The sequence below is a fragment of the Condylostylus longicornis genome, unplaced genomic scaffold (assembly GCF_029603195.1).
Source record: "Condylostylus longicornis isolate FDR11 unplaced genomic scaffold, ASM2960319v2 ptg000001l, whole genome shotgun sequence".
NCBI lineage: Eukaryota > Metazoa > Arthropoda > Insecta > Diptera > Dolichopodidae > Condylostylus > Condylostylus longicornis.
The window spans coordinates 1082825-1104580 of record NW_026577970.1 but is presented as its reverse complement, the minus strand read 5'-3'; the positions used below and the strand labels follow the sequence as shown (position 1 = coordinate 1104580).

General features: G+C 30.3%; 2 protein-coding genes across 2 annotated transcripts; both read left to right on the top strand.

Annotated features, from left to right (window-relative positions):
• Positions 1 to 221: 221 nt before the first annotated feature.
• Positions 222 to 6352, top strand: LOC129618799 (trypsin alpha-3-like). The gene is made up of 4 exons (XM_055533807.1): positions 222 to 419; positions 476 to 971; positions 1074 to 1105; positions 6290 to 6352. Exons 1-4 carry the CDS (start codon positions 222 to 224, stop codon positions 6350 to 6352), a joined length of 789 nt encoding a protein of 262 aa, XP_055389782.1.
• Positions 6353 to 9963: 3611 nt separating this feature from the next.
• On the top strand, positions 9964 to 21058 carry LOC129618790 (trypsin alpha-3-like). The gene is made up of 4 exons (XM_055533794.1): positions 9964 to 10090; positions 20146 to 20306; positions 20393 to 20888; positions 20976 to 21058. The coding sequence occupies exons 1-4, from the start codon at positions 9964 to 9966 to the stop codon at positions 21056 to 21058; spliced, it is 867 nt and encodes a 288-aa protein (XP_055389769.1).
• Positions 21059 to 21756: the final 698 nt, after the last annotated feature.

The window sequence follows — 21756 nt, the reverse complement described above, 5'->3', positions numbered from 1 at the left end:
AACAGTATGTTTCTTAAAAATATATTGTTTTTTCCTTATAATAAGTTACGGTTATATTTAATTTTAATCAATTTTTTTTAACACTGTTTGGAAATATTACTTTATCGTGAGAATAATATGAAATCCAAGTTCAAATTAAAAAAAATAAATTATTAAATAAACAATATTTTTGCCTTTAAATATTGTACATCGGTTTAATTTTAAATTTAGTATAGTTCAAAATGTTGATTCGTTCATTTATCGGCATTTTTGCAGTCATTTTGGCACTAATTTCAAGTGCAAATGCGGATGTTTCTAATTCTACTTCAATCGTGGATGATAGAATTGTTGGTGGTGTAGCACAGAGAGTTAGATATCGAAGATATCAGGTCGCTGTTGTATTAGCGGAATATATTTGTGGGGGTTCATTAATTTCTATGGTATTTAATTAAATATTTTGTAATTGAAATAAATGAAAAATTATTTTAATATTTAGAAATGGGTTTTATCTGCAGCTCATTGTGTATATCAGGAGTCCGCAAAAACAACATATGTTCGTGCTGGGTCTAATAACTGGGATTACGGTGGAGTTGTAAGGTGGGCGAAAAGACTTATTCGTCGTCAAGATTATAACCCGAATAACTATGACAACGATATTGCTCTAGTACTTTTGAAAAAACCTTTTGTAAAAGGACCTTATATTAGTGCAATTGCAAGAGCATCACATTTACCAGCGCAAGGTAAGAAATTAAAAGTATCTGGTTTTGGTACAACTTCATCTGGTGGAGACTTGGCACCTTATTTAAAAAGTGTTTGGGTTGAAATGTTTTCATTTAGCAAATGCCAAAACCTTTATAGCAATGCTTTAACAGAAGCAATGTTTTGTGCTGGAGTACCACAAGGTGGAAAAGATTCATGTCAGGGCGATTCCGGTGGTCCAATAACATTTAATGGGCGTTTACTAGGGGTTGTTTCATGGGGTTATGGATGTGGTAAGTATAATATAGTGGATTCTTGTATAATTTTGATGTATTTACTCTAAAATTTCATATTTTTACTAATGATTATATATGTATGTATATATGTTGTTGCAGCTACAAAACAATATCCAGGAGTGTATACTAGAGTACCGCTTTATAAGGGATGGATTAAAACAATGATGAAAAATTATAAATAGTCATTGCCTGCAACAGCTGCGTTTTGTGTTTTAACGCATTTTCTAATGGGCACTTGCATTTTGAATAAACTATAAGCTTGTATAAATTTAATTATTGTGGAAGGAATTGACTAGTTTTGTAATTTTAATATATAAATTTAAGAGATTAATTACTCAAATATTGTTTTTTTTTTTTCAAAAAAATATAATTGTGCTAAAAAATTTACCGGAATCGACATCAAATTAAAGGTTCAATATATGAAAAGTTTAAATCTAAGCTTTTTACATGGCATAAATTTTAACTACATATTTAACAATTATTGTTATATTGTTATAACAATTTACCTCCATTCTCACTATAAAGCAGTTTTCAGCGTTTATTTTTTACAAAGATTGTTAAACACCTAAACATTATTATGAAAATGAAAATTTAATTACAATTTTGAATTATTTATCGAAAATTTTTAGTTTATTCTTTAAAGTTAGGTGTACAACTAGTTAAATTTATACATAATACTTTAGTAAGATGTTGGTTGCTTGAATGGGAAGGATATTTTAACTTTACATATTCTAACGAAGGATGCAAGGCCTTATAAGAATGTGTTGTTCCAAAAGTAAGTTTTTTAACTACGGTTAAACTTGATATTCTTTTATTTCTAATAGTTCTATTTCAACAGGTGATTTTTCCTGGATAATTTATTCAGATATTAGATATATCTGAATAAATTTATCCGTCTTCGATAACATTGCATTTAAATAGATTGAGAAAATAAGTAAGCGTATCTTTTAGTTTTTTTTAATCCCCAAATCTATTTTCAAAAGGTGTTTTAAGTTCTTTTACCTTTTCATAGTATTCTGTTGACATTTTCCTTTCCTTGAGTTTTTTGAGTTAAAAATGATTTAATAATTTATTTTTAAGATCTTTATTGCAAAAAGATTCGAAACAAATTTTGTGATAAAGCAATAGCTTTATCTTTCCCTTGCAAATTAATAATTAATTTCTCTAAATTTAACGTATTCTTTTTTTCCCTTTTAAAAATGTTATAATTGGATTTTATAATTTAATAATTGTTCAATAATTGTTTACTTGTAAAAGTTTCAAGTGAGCCGCAAGTTTGAATTGATAACACAACAATTAAAAATTGCAAGAGTCACTATCGCTTTTAGAGAAAAAATATTTGCGCCAAGCCTATTTTTTGCTGTTACTTTTGTTTTTGTTTTTTGATCCACTTTAAGAGAGATTAAAACTCTCAAATATATTGACCTCATCCTCTGAGTTACGAAAATTGGAGACACAATAAACTGTTGAAAAAATTTAGCATATAACTAACGAAAAAGTGGAACATTGCAAATTCTAAAAACAGAAAAAGAAAGTTTGAATAATTTTATATTATTAATAGAAGGAGTCAGGTAAGTCATACGTTGGAGCAAAAATATCATAGTCAATTAGAGTGAAGTTAAATTAAAACAGTATTGGTCTGAGTTTTAAGCCCATGAACATTTTGGTTATAAAGAAGAAATAGTTTGACAGCGTTCGTTATAATATTTTTAGAATTTTTGAAACTGGACCTTTTTCCAGTTTTCTTTATTTTTTTATCTTTTGTATATTCTTTATCTTTATTTCTCTGCTTTTATTTATGTTTTGTCTTTATCGTTACAATAGGTGTAATTACGTAAACTGCTACACAATTGGTAGGGGGAGCTTCTTCAAACATTAAATGTTCTAAAATGATTGGGTTGAGATTAATGATAGAAAAAACTTATTGTTTGCAATTAATTAACTCATATGCTTTCACATGGTCCGTAAAAGTTTGAGGACTTTCTTTTTGCAATTTAAATTTTTTTGTTAATTAGGCTTCTTTTCGTATTTCCATGTAAATGTAGACAAAAGTGAAACGAATATTAGATTGATTAACTTTGAATATTTTGTTCATTTTAAACTTTTTAACATGTGTCTTTGTGATGAATTGTGCAATTGCGAATTACAAGGAGACTACATATTATTTAAATTTTTTGCTCATATTTGTGGAACATACACACATCTTCTGTTTTCCAATATTTGTTACTGACACCTCTGGTTTGATCGAAATAACTTTATTTCCCTGTTTTCTAAAATTTGTTAGTGACAACTTTGATTTGACCAGAATATCTTTACTTCCCTAATTGAAAGTTAAATATATTTAAATGTAGATAAATAATTTTCGTGTTCCATTTATTGCAATCATCCTTGTTCATGTTTATAGCAAATCAACTGTTAACTATAGTGGCTGTCAATGTTTGTATATAGGCTTGGCGCAAGTATTATATATCAGTTTTTGGAATATTTTCATAAACGCTGAGAAATCCTGTTAAATAGGTTTCAAGGATGCTAGCGGTAAGGTTCCTACAAATGTGGGTAAAAAAAAACAAAAAGGACCTAGTTAAAAAAATTTTATTTGGTAGTAGGAATGTAGCTCTGAAACATTATTCGAACTACGAGTATTTAGGTATGCAATTTAATAGTAAATTCAAATTTAATTGCCATATAAAAAAAGTTTAAATAATCATCATCATCATCATTATCATCATATGGTGCTACAGCCCGGGGTGGGCCTTTGGCTGTTGTACAATCATCTTCAAAATTATTTAAACGACTTCAAAATTATGTCTCCCAATAACAATATTTTGTACAGTTATTCTACTAAGATATTTTGTTTTATTTTCGTTTATTGTAATCGCTTCGACGTTATAATTATATCATCTGCATTTGCGCCTTTTCGGGTTGATCTATTTATTATATTTCCATTTCTGTACAAATGTCGAATCGCATAATGTAGTACCAAATTAAAAACAGTCGGTGAGTATCACCTTGTTTGATGCCAGCGCCAAACCTAAAAACCGCTGTTAATTTAGTTTAATTTGTTAAGTCTAATCAATTTTGCTGGTATACCAAGGCTGGTATAACAGAGCCGTTATAATTGTATTCCTTTTGATACCATCGAATGCTTGTTTTAAATCTAAAAATAGCGGATGAACATCCTGGTTCTATTCGTATAGCTTCTCCATACTCTGTTTCACCACAAAAAATTGATCTATAGTCGATCTGCCTTCCCTGAAACCGCATTGGTATTCATACAAAATGCCTTCTGCAAATGTTTTTAATCTTTGCGAAATAATACTAGCCCGTATCTTATATGCAGCACTCAAAGTACAATCAATTACTTTATCAACATTATTGTGCTGTACGTTATTAACTCAAAGCGATATTCTAAAATAAAGTACTCAAAAAATATTAGATCTAAAAGGTGCTAATCATTTATTTAATTATATACTTTTTTGTAATTATTTGAAGAGCTTTTCTTATTTTAAGTTTTATGTTATTATTTATTAGGAAAAAAACATATCTATGTGTATATTATAAGTGTGTTTTTGAAAAAGAAAAACCAAACTTAAAATATCTCATATACAGAATGGAACACAATTTGAAAACTATAAACATTATACTGCAAAACTTACAATACAAGTGTACACGACTAGTTTTTAGCACTTTTCCAAAAAATTTTTGAAAAAATGTGTTTATTATTTTCACTCTGTCTGTCCGTCTGTCCATTTGTTCGTGTGTCTGTTTACAAAACTTCTACACCCTTGAAGATAGAAAACTGAAATTTTATATCTACTTAGAAACTAATTTTTGTAAAGAGCTAAGTGCCTCAAAACCCTAAAAATACCATTTTTCAACTACTTATTGTAGTATAACCACATGCATTTTCTAAATTTTTCAAACACAGAAAAGCATTGGGTTGCTTCTTCTACTGCGACATACTATACTGGAACTTTAAAAAAACAAAATGTCAAAAATCCGTTTTTTCCAAATGTCGTTTTCGTTGAGATATCGTTTTTCTCCTAAACCTAAAAGGTTGTAAAAGTCTGAAATTTTAGAAGCTGTTAGAGGATAAAAATAGTTCATTTTGTTACAACAAAATTTTTTGTCCAGCTCCACCTCCTCTCAAGTTATCGCTTTTCGAAATTTGTAAAATTTGAATATCTGTCACCTTATATTTGCGAAACCGTAAGCTTTTTCAAATTTCTATAAGCGCAGAAAGGTAACGGTAAATTCCATGCTATTAAAAAATATAATTTTTTTTCTTAACTCGCCCAGGTAAGTAGCCCTTAAAATCGAGCATTATGTATATCTCTTTATATTAATTTTTGCTTTATTTCAAGACTGCATAAATCGTTCATCCTAAATATATGCAATCTTAGAAATAGTTTCGTATATGAATGAAAATAATTTTAATAGTGTGGAAGGTACGTAGGTAGTGCGGTAGATTGCTTTTAAAAGCATTATTTTCAATTGTTGAAGGGAAAAGTGTTACAATACAAACCATTGGTTTGATCCAGCTTTATTTATTGTTCTTTTCGTTCTTTCTATCTATCATATTAGGTATGTTTGAAACTAACGCATTAAAAATATTAAACGTATGGCTGTGTTTTTATCTCGCTTTAATCGTATCTTGAAAACAAAAAAACATAGTGAAGCCAAAAACTTCGGGTAAGTCTCTAAGTTCTTTGCTCTTAGCATTGTCAAACTGAAATTTATATCAAACGTCAAATGTTGTTTTTTATCCTTGGAAAAGTACGCCGCGCTGATATAAATAGTGAACAAAGAAGGTTTTGTGATTTTCAAAATTTTGCAAGAAGAAAGAAGTACATAATTCTAAATTGTTGTTCTCATTTGAAAGAACAAGTGGAAGCTTCCTTTATATGCAATTAAAAGAAATATAAGAAGCTAAGAGTGTGGATCACACTGAGTGCAAATATGTTCGAAAATATTGAAACAAAATTGATACATGAATGTATATATCACACTACATAAATGATTAATTCAATGTAGGAAGAAAATTTAAAGTTAAATCTAGTAAAACATAAAAATTTATATCCACATATCGACCCGGGGGGCAAATGTAAAGGCCAAGGGTCGGAAGCTTCTCAACGTGCTTTCAGATAAATGCTTAGGAATATCTATTGTTTGCAACAGCTCTACCAAGAGATCCAAATCTCACCTTCTAGAGGGTAGGGAACATAGTTCTCTGCACCCTTGCCTCCTGATAACACATTTTTGTGTGGCTAACGAGATTTGGTGCAAACGAATAGCTGGTATAACCAGCTTTCCAGTTGAGCTGGACGGGCATCGTTGGGATCGTCCGAAAAATCCAAGCACGTTTGTACTCACAGTGATCAGCGACTTGGTTGGCGTCTGTACTCCATAGGAGCGGCCAAATACTAAAAGAGAGGAACAACTTCACAATAAAGACTTCACGAATTAATATGATGCAATAAGTGAAACAAAAGCTATTAGTACCGCAGATGGTAATCCACATTTTCTGGAGAATCCATCCTCTTTAGAGGCCGATCCCGTGAATGATGGGTGGGATTAATTATTGCATTTATCCAGATCACCGATTGAGAGGCCATCATCATCAACGAATGGGTAATCAAAAAACAACAGGTCCACATTTTCTGGAGAATCCATCCTCTTTAGAGGCCGATCCCGTGAATGATGGGTGGGATTAATTATTGCATTTATCCAGATCACCGAGGGAGAGGACATCATCATCAACGAATGGGTAATCAAAAAACAACAGGAAACAGCATTTCATAAATAATAAGTCATCGTAGATCTACAAGAATGAACAACAGGACAAAAGGGCCAAGGATGAAGAATCAAGAGCAGATTCGTTTAAAAAGGGCAGAGTGGTAGCTAGGTCGCCGACGTCCACTCCTGGTGACATAAAAGTACAACAACCGGGAACACCAATTTTCACATCGTCCTCGGTAGTTACGGTGTCAAAAAAACAGCAATAGCCAAAGGACACCTTTATGGAATTAGACAGCGAAATAATTCAAAAAGAACAGTCTAAAAAAATTAAAGACTTAGAAATGCTTTGCCAAGAGTCAAAAGGGAAATAAGTGAACTTAGATCTGTAAATAATGATTTTAGAAACAAACTAAGTAGCTACTCAAAAGAAACAAAAAATATACCAAAAGAATACTTTACAGATGAGGAAAAATTAGCCAAAGAAATCGAATAAAAAATTTAAAAGAGAAAGAAAAGTAAAGCAGGAAGCTCTCCAGAGATAGGTAACAACAATCAACAAAACTCTTCAGAAAATACAATCATATCTTAAGCCTGATAAGGGAGCAACACAAGCCTCCACCAGTAATTTTAAGTAACATAAACGATTACAACACAGTAAAAGTGCTCTAAAGGAAAAAAATAAACGCTACGAGGTGAAAGTCTTAAACAGCAAACAGTTAAATATTAATGTGGAAAAAGAAATAGATTAAAGAAGCTTCATTAAAACAATAAATGAAAGAAAATCGAAAATGGCATACCTACGAAAACAAAACTTACAAGGTCAATTCAAGTGGTTGCAAGGGATCTTCACCCATCGTGTCTGCCAGAAGATATTGTAGTAGAACTAAAACAAAGGAACTTCAAAATACATGCATCATCTAATATTGCTAAAAAAATTAGAGAGGATGATAAAATGAAATTAATCTCATTTTAATGATAAAATGAAAAGATACGAAAAAAATTTATAATATCACGCATATCCAAAATACGAAAGTTAAAATAGAGGCTCCCAAAAAAAACAGGAAGATGCCACAGTGCATAAGATGTCAACGCTATGGCCATAGTACAAAGTTTTGCAACAGAGAAGTGACATGTGTGAAATGTGCAGCAAATCACCTGATAGCTTCCTGCACCTAGCCAAAATTAGCTAAACCAAAATGTGCACATTGCAAAGAATCTCATCCAGCCAATTACAGAGGATGTGTAGGAGCCAAAGATCTTCAAAGAAGAAGAAACATGAGGAAAGATATAAAACAGAAAAGTCAGCCAGAAAGAGCCAAGAAATTTTAGCGAATTTTATTAAGCACATCGGCCCTACTAATATATTCACTTGTGTGAAATTTCAATATCACAGTGTTTATAGTTTTTGAGATATAGCCAAATAACTTTTGAAGGTGTATGGCAGGTACCAGAAGCAGCCAAGTAATTTCAACGACTTTTGTCAGACACATTGGCCCTACTAATATATTCGTTTGTGTGAAATTTCAATACCGTAGCTTTAATAGTTTCTGAACTATAGTCAAATAACTTCTGAAGTTGTATGGCAGGTACCAGAAGGAGCCAAGTAATTTTAACCACTTCTGTGAGACACATTGGCCCTACTAATATATTCGTGTGTGTGAAATTTCAATACCACAGCTCTTATAGTTTCTGAGATATAGCCAAATAAATTTTGAAGTTGTATGGCAGCTACCCGAACCGGTACCCCGATCATGTCCAATTTAAATAGGGTTCTGGCACTTAATGCAATAAATCATTTTTGAAAATTAGGTGACCTTAGCTCAATTAGTTTTTGAGTTATCGTTGGGACGGACGGACGGACGGACAGACAAAGCTAAATCAACTCAGAATTTGACGCTGATAAAAAACATACACTTGAGTCTATATCTAAGACCGTTATTTCTTAGCGTTACAAACGGTAAGGCAAATTTATTATACCCTTCGAACATACGATCGTACGGGTATAAAAATATAGATATATGTCTTGTGCCAGAATTCCACAATTGCAAAGAAGTGAAAATTAACGGCAACAAAATCTATTCGGCGATGCACCCCGAATATACTTCGCAATGCAGTAGTGCAGTTATCATTAAGGAAGAAACCCAGCACTTCGAATTTTTCAAGGTTGAAAATAAAGAAATAAAGCTGAGTCTATTTAAGGTGATGGCGACAAAGCAAAACCTTCAGGTAGGAGCAATGTATTTGCCCATCTAAGCATTCCATAAAGAAACAAATTTTCAAGGAAGTGATTTAACTGTTATGGACAGATTTATTCTTGAAAATGATTTCAATGCAAAGCAAAGCAACTGAGATTCCAGGATGACATTGACAAGAGACAGAGAGCTTAGAAAAGACATAAGAGAAAATTTATGTATATTTCACTCCACAGGTAAGCCGACATATTGGCCCACAGATCTTAACAAAACACCTGATCTTATGGATTTCTGTACAACAAAAAGAGTGGCAGAAAATTTCGCTTTTGTCGAGGACAGCTATGATTTTGAATCCGATCATTCTGCGGTAATCTTAAGGGTGAATGAGCAGGTGCTGAAAAAAGAAAAGAAACCTTCTCTCTCGAACGCAACTACGTACTGGCCCAGTTTAAAGCTAAACTTAGAAGAAAGAATAGACCCAAATGCAGTACTTGATGCAGAAGACGATAGCAAGCAGCTGTTGAAAACTTTACAAAGTTCAGCACATAAAGAAAATCTGTTTACAATTATCCCAGACACATAATAGATATGATAAGTTAAAAACGTAGAGCCAGGAGAAGATGGCAGCAAACACGAGATAGAATATATTAAACAATAGATCACAAAACTTAAGAAGATTGATCAAAGATATAAAAGGGCAGACTATACAGAAATATTTACAAAGTTTAACTACTACGAAAGAAACAGAATACTCGCTGTGGAAAAAGGGATGGAACTTGGGGGCGTAGCAACAAGGAACAGGCAGAAACATTTGCTGATCATCTGTATGATACATTTACACCGGACAACATCGAGTCTGATATCAACTTGAGCTTAAGATCAACTTATATTCCAGAAAAGGCATAAAATAACATTCTTCAACAAAAAAGAAATATCAATGGAAATAAAAGCCGAGATAATTATGATACCAAAGTTGAAAAAGCAGAACGACATCATACAGGCCAATTTCATTACTTGCATTTATTTCGAAGTTGTTTAAAAACCTTTCCTAAGAAGATATGCAACCTGTGTTTGAAGATGGCAGTATAATTGAAGCGCATCAGATCAGCTTCAGAAAGCAACACTCAACGATAGAACAAGTTCATCGAATAACGGATATTATTGGAAAAGCTCTAGAAGAAAAGTGTATTTGTTCTCAGAGTTTCTTGATGTGGCGCAAGCTTTCGATGAAGTATGGCATGAAGGTCTTGATTACAAACTGCATAGGATTTTATCAAAAAACTTCGTTGAAATAAAAGAATCCTATTTGGCAGAAAGAGTCTGCGTTAACAAATATACAAGCAGGTGTGCCTCAAGGCATTATCTTAGGACCAGCTTTGAATCTGCTGTTTAGAAGTGATAGCCCGAAGATGGTTGATATAATGATGACGACTTTTGCAAACGACACAGCAATTCTACCAGTTGCAAAAAACGTAAAGGACCAACGATAGGATTTCCCAGTGGAAAATCAAATTAAATGAATCCAAATCTTTACACGTCAACGTTACTTACAAAAAAATAGAGACACCTATCCCACATTAACAATAACTAGTAACTAGGCCACATGAAAATTCAGCCAAATACCTGAGAATGATACAAGATGCGAAATTGAGATGGAAGGAGCATGTCAAGAAAAAGAGGGCAGAACTAGAACTGAAATATGCAGGGCTAAAATTTTAAATTGACCGTAAATCTTTGCTCTCCACGCACAATAAAATTTTGATCTACAATTAAATATTAAAGCCGGTCTGGGCTGGCGGTATTCAGATATGGGGTTGTGCAAACCAACTTCATTTTAAACTATTCAAACATTTCAAAATAGAGTATTATGCAATAGTATCGGCGCCCCTTGGTATGTTCGTAATACTGATATTCATAGAGATCTCGAGATTCCTTTCATTACAGACGACATAAGGAAAAGGGCTGCACGCAACTAAATTCATCTTTCCCAACTTTCCAGAGATGGCACGTTTAGCTAACGATCAAAATTTTGTTAGACGACTCAGACGAACAAAACCCTTTGAACTGTGTTAGGATAACGTTTATTACCTATAAAAAATATTCCCAATGGAATTTTGGTAGATCATAGAGTTCTTTAAAAAAAAAAAAAAAACAAAAAAAAAAAAGTTTTTTCGCGAAATTTATATTGATAGTCAATAAAGTACTGGTTTTAGTTTAAACAAGGATCAAAGGTTTTAGTGACCTTAAAGTGGCAAAGAATTTCAACCCGCACACCGGTAAGCAGCCACTGAATTCTTTGTTGATGATTTCCTCCGATCGAAAAAAAAAATATATATACCGACCAAACAATCGAGAAATAAAAAAATTGTATGCATCTACGTAATAGTACACCGATGATAGGCGAAAGACTTACGCTTTCAAGTAATTTCAAAATTTTGAATAGAAAATTGAAAAAAAGAGCTAAATATCTAAAAAAAAGTCCGTTTTTTTTTCTCGATTCGTTACATCAGCTTTTACAACTTTGCTCAACATAACTCTTATGGAATTCGTACAGTACTGCAGGCAATGTGATAATTTCTGTTGTTAACAAAAAACTTTGTGAATACAACTTTACTCTAGCTTCAACAGCACCCAATGTGTCCCTCCCCTCTCCAAATCTATATGACTTTTTTCTGAAAAAATCAAATAGCAGACAAATAATACATAGAACATAATACGCATAGAATGTATGTTTTCTTCTTTTCTGAATGGTGTTTTTTGTAGAAAGTTTTGCAAAACCTTTATGGCTATTTACGTTTATGAACAAAAGCAACAATAAAGTTTTATTAATTAATAACATATTTTAATAATAAAAATTATTAACATTAATATATTAATTCGGCAACAATATTGCCATATTGACATATTAATTTATGCGATGTACTGTGTTATATATTTTCTGAGATATGGCCAAACTACTATTGAAGTTGTTGCCAGCTACCAGAAGCAGTCCAGAAATTCCAACGATGTTTATCACACATAACAGCCCTAACAATACACTTATTTTCACAAGACTTCGATATTATAGCTCCAATAATTTCTGGGATAATGCCAAATAACTTTTGGAGTTATATGACAGCTGTCACAAGTGCACATGAGATCTCAACAACTTTTAATACCTGCCATTTTACCATATTTAATTTTGCAAAATTTCAGTACCGTAAGTTGAACGGTTTTTAAGATATAGCCAAATAACTTTTCAAGTTGAGTAAGGAGAGTAAAAGGAGCCAAGCAATTTCAATGACTTTTATCAAACACTATAGCTTCTATAATTTCTTAGATATAACCAAGTAAATTTGTAAGTTGTATGGCAATTACCCGAACTTGGACCTCGATCATAGCCCATTTAAACAGGGTTCTAACATTTACTATAATAAATCATTTGTGAAAATTTGGTGAACTTAGAATCAGTTTTTGAGTTACTGTTGGGACGGACGGACGAACAAACGGATAATCATAGCTAAATCGACTCAAAATTCGACGCTGATCAAAAATATATACTTGAGTGCATATCTCAGACCATTATTTCTTAGCGTTACAAACGATAAATCAAATTTTGTATACCATTTGAACATATGTTCGTATGGGTTTAAAAATCGGATGTGATTAGCACCTAACCTGGGGCAATGTATATCGCCAAGTTAGTGAAGTTAGTTATTACAGAAGATTATATAATTGCATTTTGAACACTTCCTTTCAATTTTAAGGACGTTTGCAAGCTTTTACCTAATATACCTAAAAGAGTGTAAATTTGGCTCTTAGTAGCATTCTGCTTTATGCCACCCGAATACCCTCACAAGTTCATCAGTTGATTTTGGTAACTACCAGAACTCCAATACCAAATTTTAAAAAATTCCATAAATCCGTTACGTAGATATAGTAAAAAATGTAAAATCGTCCCAGGGTCGGTTTCCGGACCCTCACCTTTCCAAAAAATTTTTAGATTCATTGTTATTCATTGTATAAATATTAAATATCAAAGAAATTAGTTCATTATTTCTATTTATATACGCAAAAATGAAAAATTGGCCTGCAAAAGTGTCCAGTTCGCGGGACCTGACATAACCCAAAACTTAATCAACTCGTGTCATACCCAATATAAACTCATTTATAAAATTTCATCAAAATCGGTTCAGCCGAACTTAAGATACACGCCTGCATACACAGACCGGCAGATCGACAGAGCGACGAAACGGCAGACCGACCCCTCTCTAAAAATAGTTTATTTACGCTTCTCTACTATGGCGAAGCGCGTTCTCATTCAAAACTCGACATGCAAAATTTGGTGCCATCACGTCACTTACCTGCGATGGAATGCGATCGGTAAAAAGTGAAGAGATTCACTCCGTTCTCATCTTTGAGTATAACTTTATTTCGTATGTTTGTATATGAATAATTCACAAATAATATTTCTTTGCTGAAATTATTTATTTTGCAGAAAATTTTAAATATCATTATAATAACAATAAAATGTATCAATTTAAGAGTGAATAATGTGTAATGACTTTCTGAGCAAAATCTGTACACGTTTTATACGATACAGTTTTAAAATACGATACACATAAAAAGCGTTTCCATTTGGATTCAAATAGTAATACATTTTGATTCAAAATGGAAAAAGAAATTTATATGGTAAAATTTATGTAACGTCAGATACTTGATATAATTTGTATGTAATAAAAAATTTGTTTTTTTTTTTTAATGTGAATTGTTTTGTTAATATTCCCCTTTATAAAGTGAAGACGTGGTTAAAAAAGAAATATATAGTAACGGTGTGATGTCGTTGAATGCAAAAAGTAAAATGAAATAACAGTGGGAATTATTTATAAAATATATTGTTTTAGAATGTGAAGCTCAGTTAATTAATGAGGAAGTAAACGACAATATACCATTCACTTTTGTGTGTAATAACCAAAATATTAATTACAATTTGTTGAAAAAGGCTTAGTTTTGGAGTCGTTTTGTGTCCGGAATTCAAAAGATTAATGAAACGTCGCTGCAAAAATGTCTCACAACAATGTGAAAAATGTTTTGCTAATACAATCGTCTTGTATTTTAAATCATGTTATTTGTTAATTAATGAGAAAGTAATATTTGTAATTGTGTTGTAATTTAAATTGTAATTATATAGTAATACTTGCTTAAAAAAGAAATATATGATAACGGTATGATGTCGTTGAATGAAGAAAGTAAAATAAAATATTAGTTGCTAAAAAAGGTATATTTATATTTCCCTACCAGGAAGAAAAGTGTTCCCACCAAAAACCCGATATGAAAAATTTGTTGCCATCCCATAACCTCCCTTATTGTATGCAATGCAAAAAAGGTAAACATCGGAAATTCCATTCACAATGGAACAGTAAAGTTTAAAAATATATAATATTCATGAAAAGTTTCCAAGAAATAAATTGCATATAGTCAGGATAACCTAATTTTCGTATGTACATCCTATTTCTTCTGATTAAATTTCTTCTAAAATTGAATTAAAAAAATTTTGAAAATAACTATTAATTATAGAACTATATACGTAAATAGCCATTCAAGAAAAATATTCTTTTTGATTTCATTGAAATTTTGTTTTACATCACATTTGAATGTAAATTGGTTTCAAAATTTTAATGGAATTTATGAAAAAATACGCAACTCCTCGAAGCTACTAAATTTTAAACATTTTATGGTTATGGTTATGATTCTAATGACAATATTTTAAATTCTAAAATTGAAAATTAACTAATTTACAAACAATTTCTTTCAAACAATTAGGTATGAAAATTTCTTTAATCACTCGTAAAAGGTGTATGAATATTTATATTTAAATTTTTTAATAGAAATAGAAAATGGTAATATATGTACATATTTAAATATTTGATGAATACGCAGTTAAAACTTTTAAAATACATTTAAAAACGCTTTGTTGCTAGAAACCATTAAGAAACTTTAACAATGTGTTTATTATGAATTTTTTACTATAAAAATGACTTCAGAGATAACGTTTACATTTTTGAACTTGAAAATACCGAAAGGATAATTTATCGAAACAAAGTAACTTCCCGATATTACTAAATCAAAACGAGATTTTTATCAATGAAATATATTATGTACGTATAACTTTAGTATACCTGCTCCTAATTAAAATTATTAAAAAAAGTGTTTGAAACGAAGAACAGACAGACGTGATAAGCTCATTGAGAGTTATAAAGTACATATTTGATTCACTATATTCGAATGATTATTAAATATTTATTTAATGTTTTATAGTATTTCTCAACTAAACTTAAACAAATATTTAAATATTAAAAAATATTATTTCAGAGATGGAAATCAAATATGTAGTGAGAATAAAATAACATTCAAAATTCAAATTAATGCCAAATAAAATTTTATTTGACATCAATTAAAAAAAATACAAGTAAAAGTTAATTTATTAATTTTTTGAAGTTATTTTATTAATCATGGATATTTAAACACCATCTTCAGATTTTTCGTCGATCAGAATTTTTATTTTCTAGTTTTTCGATTTTTTTTTTTTTAAATAATTCTTTAATAAATATTACACAAATTTCTGTAAGACTATTCATACAAATATTCATACAATGTTTTGGAAGCAAACCATATCTAAAGATGAAACTCTTCAGAAAATATTGATAGCTGGACAGATATTGAAAAATCATTAACTCTTGATTATTTTGCGACTAAGTTAGCACAACTATTCTTTGAATTTCATTGAATTTTTTGCCCTTGATTAAATCTTTATACGTTTGATCAAAGCGGAGCATTGAACATTAATCAAAGCGGAACGATAAAAAAATTTTCGCTGTTAACCCAGAACAACAGTGGAATGCCAAAATGAACTATACAGCATTTTGTATATAATGTCACACACACATGAAAACAGATAATGTCAAAAAAACCGCCAGCGGTGAAATATAAATTTAAGCTATTTCGAGGAGAAATTCACGAATGTAATTTAGTTTGATTCTGGGCAGCCCCATTTAAATTTATGTATTTTATATGAATTCTGACATTTCGCCGAAGAAATCCCTTCTGTTTTGTTTTCAAGGCACAATGCTTTAGGATTTTTTAAGAAGTGATATGCTAACTTCACTTTTTCCAATTTGTATGAACTTTATGAAATTGGGTGGAAATATGATTTGCAACCAAAATATTCCTGTGTTTAACAAATTTTTATACACATCAACAACATTGGTAGTAGTAGCGACGTCAACATTTTACTTATAACACCTATACTTTGTAATTATTTGGCTTTAATCAACAAGTATTAAAACGGATTTCAATATAATTTCACCCAATTTTTTAAAATGTTAAAATATTTTTTAATAAAATAAACTGTTTATAAAAATTAAAAATAAATATTGGTTTTGGTATCGCAAATTTTAAGTTTATTTTATTCTAGTTAAAAATAATTATCGCACATACATCGATAATTATTTTTATTTAATAAATATTCTTTATTAATTAAATATAAATATTCAAATATTTTTGTACTTCAAATCATGATTGTTGTCTCTTTAATGATGATGCTATAAATATATTGATTACGTGCGCGAAATTAATTGCGTCACGTTAACAAATATAAGTAATGTAACTTTTATCTTGTAAAAAAGAAAGGAATAATCTTTCATTCTCATTTCAATTAAAATTACGAATTACAGATGAAATTTGAACTTTAATTAGATTTGATTATATAAATGAAATGATGACTTTTCGTGGAATTTTATTACAATATCTCACAGAATTTTCAACAAAAAGTCTCTATATAAAATTTTATTATACCCTGCACTTCGTGAAGGTTATATTAACTTTGGTATGGAGTTTGTAACTACTTGAAGGAGTCATCTGCGGTATGGACATATATATATATATTCTTGCTCAGCGTAAAATTCTGCGTCGATTAGACATGTCCGTCTGTCCGTCCGTCCGTTCGTCCGATCGCACGATAACTCAAAAACGAATAACCGACACCAAACTTTCACAAGTTTTTTCTTTTGTGCCAAGGACGAACCCTATTGTTATTGGACTAATTCGGACAACGGGTTCGGGTAGCTGCCATATAACTCAGAGAGTTTATTTTAAATATTTCAAAAACTAATAAAGCTATAAATATACAATTTTGTACACATGTGTCCAATTATATTCTACACATGCTCTAAAAATTAAAATTGGATAGCTGCACCGGTTCGGATGGCTGCCATACAACTCCAACAGCAAATTTTTTATATTCGGAAAAATAATAAAGTCAGATTCATGAAACTTGGCAGTCATGTGTCGAATTATAGGTCAAATATATTTCTGAAGTTTTAGAGGAATTGCTTGACAGATTCGGGTACTTGCCATACAACTCCAAAAGCTTATTTTAAATATTTGGAAAAATAATAAAGTCAGATTCATGAAACTTGGCAGTTGTGTGTCGAGTTATCGGTCAGATATATTTCTGAAGTTTTGGTGGAATTGCTTGACAGGTTCGAGTAGCTCCTATACAAGTCTAAAAGCTTATTTTAAATATTTGGAAAAATAAAAAAGTCAGATTCATGAGCTTTGGCAGTCGTGTGTCCAATTATAGGTCAAACATATTTCTGAAGTTTTGATGGAATTGCTTGAATGGTTCGGGTACTTGCCATACAACTCCAAAAGCTTGTTTTAAATATTTGGAAAAATTATAAAGTCAGATTCATGAAACTTGGTAGTCGGATGCCCAATTATAGGTCAGACATATTGTTGATTTGTTTGTACCGAGTGAAACGTTTTTACTTGTTTTAAACTTATTTGAACATAGCACTTTACTGGGATGGTTAACAGAATGGTTAATTTATACCTCTCCTACCGCCAAAAAAAGTATTGCATGTGTGAGATAAACTCCAAAAAATTGAACATTAATTAGTTCATTCTCATCATTTGTTTACAATTTCATTTTTCTTTAGCTGTTTCTTACTTGAATTCATTTCCAATACTGGGAGAAAAGAAAAAAAAGAATATTAATGATGTTTGTTTGTATAATTAAATAATTTTAGCTATGTTCACCAAATTTTTACAAATGATTTATTATAGTAAATAATAGAACACTATATTTTAAATTGGATATGATCAACGTACTGGTTCAGGTAGTTATCATCTAACTTGAAAATTCGTTTTGGCTATATGTCTGAAATTATAGAAGCTATCGTATTGAAATATATTAATTGCACAAGCAAATATATTATTTGGATAATTGTGTTTGATAAAACTCATTGATATTGCTTGGCTCTTTCTAGTAGCTGCCATACAACTTGAAAAGTTATTTGGCTATATCTTAAAAACTATTCAACCTACAGTACTGAAATTTTTCTGTTTTTTACTTTACTGAAAAAAAATATGGTAAAACGGCAGCAGTCTCATAGGATATTTACTCGCACATAGGATAACAAATTCGTGCGGGTATTACAGAGCTGACATTGCCAACTCTATTTTTTTCTAGTTTTGTCTTTATTTCTTTTTTATTCGAAATGGTACTCCACATAAATTACGGCCAATTGCAACGTCAATCAATTTTAATGAGAAAAAAGGGTAAAAAACAAAAAATGGAAAAGTGATTAAGGATAAAAAATTTTTTTTACTAATTTTTATATAAAACTTATATAAAACTTTTATTATACTAAATAAAAATTGAAAATAAATAAAAGTCTAAAAAAACTTCTGGTGCATGGTGAATTCCGCAGAAATGTGATATGGGTATTATTTCACAAATAATTGGAAAAATATTGTATTTACAATATATTATATAATATGACCGCGTATGTGGTGACAACATCAGATTTTTCTTTTATGGTTAATATATAGTAAATTTAAGCGATTAAGCGAATGTTGACGTCTAATTAAATGCAAATAAAGTGTTTTTTCTAAGTATGTGTCAGTTTTATCTATATTATTACAACTTATATTTTCTTTAAATAATTTAAACGATTTTAATATAATAAAAACAGAAATAATATTAACACAGTGTATTCCCGGGTAATTAGTGGGTATATAATATAGAGTTTTTTTTTCTAAAAATCTTGTACAGAAAATTTCAGAACAGGCTTTTTTACTTCGGCCAAAAAATTTTATTTAAATTTTGGACAGTATTCTTAATTATACAAAAACTTATCCAAATACCGATTTAATACAATTTTAATATTTTTAGCGATGAAAATTGTATTGCTCATTAAGTCGAATTGATGTTTAGGTCTGCGAATGTGAATTCAACTTAAATTTTAATTGTTAAGCAAAGGTCATAGTTAGAACCATAATTAAGTTGGTCAGAACCATAATTAATTAAATTTTGCATTTGGTATTAATAAAATATCCCAGTTAATAATGAAAAGTCTAAATATCTAAGAGATATTTATTTTGCTGTTACTCTTTGAACTTGTAACTCTTTGAAAGGGTATACAATTAAAAAATGTGATGCCAAAAGCATTTCATTTAATTCAGTTGATATATGGTTTAGTTTTTAATAGAAAATGTGAGTTAAAATAATGGTGTATTTATAAAAAAAATAATAAGTTACAAATGCAATGGGGGAATTATAATTTTTTAAATTAAAAATATATATGTATATAAGTAGACCGTGCTTCTTTATAATTTCCAACCGGTGTTTTCGCAGGCTTAAAATCTTTTTCGGCAACAGATTATTGACAATTATGATTTAGCACAAAGTATGAGTATTCTAATAAATTTTTCAAAACCGGAAGAAGTGAATGTTTTGTCCTCCATGTCTTATTTGTGTGTGAAAGCTTAATTTTAGCCAAGATATTGATATAGCGGAGTCTACTGGGATCTACCAACGTTTTGTAACTTCTGATAATTTGGGGCATTCTAAAAATTAAAAAATATAATTTGACAATGGAAGAATATTTAAATTCCTTTTACCGCAATTAAACAAGAATCAAAAAAATTATTAGGTAATCGTGATTAAAACGGTAGACTACTGTGTATAAAATTAACAAATACATTGCGTAATAATAGGAGGTGGTACGAATATCATATTATGCTATTAAAATAATCACAAATACAAATTGAAATTGGAATAATAGAATTTAAATAAATCGGAATATTAGAACAAACTTTTTTCAGGCTTTAAATATCGCAAACCATCTTAGTTTCAAATTTAGTTTAATTAAAAATGTGGTTTCGTGTGTTTATTGGTACTTTTGCGATTTTTTTAGCACTCATTTCATATATTCAAGCAGAGGCTTCTGATTCTACAACGGTTCCCCTAGTTGATGATCGAATTGTTGGTGGTACTGCGGTAAAAGTTAAATATCGCAAATTTCAGGTTGCTGTTACGTTAGGGCCGTATCTTTGTGGTGGTTCATTACTTTCTATGGTAGGTTCAAAAGTGAAAATATTACAAATTTTCTCTTTAAAATTAGGTTGCTGTTATTAACATTGTGCAATTTGTAACTTTTTCAGAAATGGGTTTTATCTGCTGGACATTGCGTTTATGGGCAGTCAGCATCTAACACACATGTACGTGCTGGTTCTAATAATTGGAATTATGGTGGTGTTGTAAAACCGGCAAAAAGGCTTATTCGCCGTCAAGATTTCAATATCAATACATTACACAATGATATTTCTTTGATTCTTTTAAAAAGTCCTTTTACTAAAAGTAGTTATATAGGTGCTATTGCAAGAGCAACACATCTACCAGCAAATGGTGTAAAGATGGAAGTATCAGGTTTTGGTACAACTTCATCTGGGGGTAATTTAGCTCCATATTTGAAAAAGGTTTGGGTTGAAATGTTTTCATTTGCAAAATGTCAAAAGCTTTATAATAATGGTTTGTTCGATACAATGTTTTGTGCTGGAGTACCACAAGGTGGAAAAGATTCTTGTCAAGGTGACTCTGGTGGTCCCATAACTTATAATGGACGTTTAGTAGGAGTTGTTTCATGGGGTGATGGATGTGGTAAGTACAATTTACTGATGGCGACGTTATAAATTTAAATAATATTTAAAACTTTATTTTTAATACTTTTATATGTGCAAAACGTAGCTACAAAACAACATCCTGGTGTTTATACACGAGTACCGCTTTATAAAGGATGGATAAATAAAATGATGGCAACCTATAAATAATAAAAATGTCTATTGCACCAATATAAGTTTCAGCAAAAATACCTTTTTTACACAATTATTATATTTAAAGTATACAATTTATTATATTTACTTATATCTACATTAATTTAAGCGAACTTTCAAAGAAATATATGTAATTGCTTTTGTGATAAATTGTATTAATTAAAGAAGAAAAATATATAAAAAGTTAAGTTATAGAAAATGTGTTTCTACATTCGGTTACCTTTTTATTTGCGCGCAGGTGAAATTGCTCATTCAAATTTGCAAGAAAACTCATTCAAATTTTTAAAAAATAAAAATTTATGTTAAGGCTAACTTCAATGATTTTCATTTGATATTTTTAGTTGTCAGTTTTATTTTCGATTAACTAAATGCTTGATTAAATCAGTTATGTAGAATTTTCTACTGTATCTACATGAGAAAAAAGGTACAATTTTGCATTAGCTTACTTTTCTAAAATTTTCTTTGTTACACTTGATATTTTCGGTGGAGTAAAATTTTGTTGTTCACTGTTATTACTATTACGAACCTTTAACTTCTACTGATTTATATATACTTTCTACAAAGTCTTTTAATATAATCTGGCACTATTTTGTAATCATAATTAGTTAAACATTATAAATAGACTTCTAATAGAAAAAAATTGTTCTAGTTGTTTGAATTTGAATTTTGGATTCAAGATTTTATTTAAAAAACCT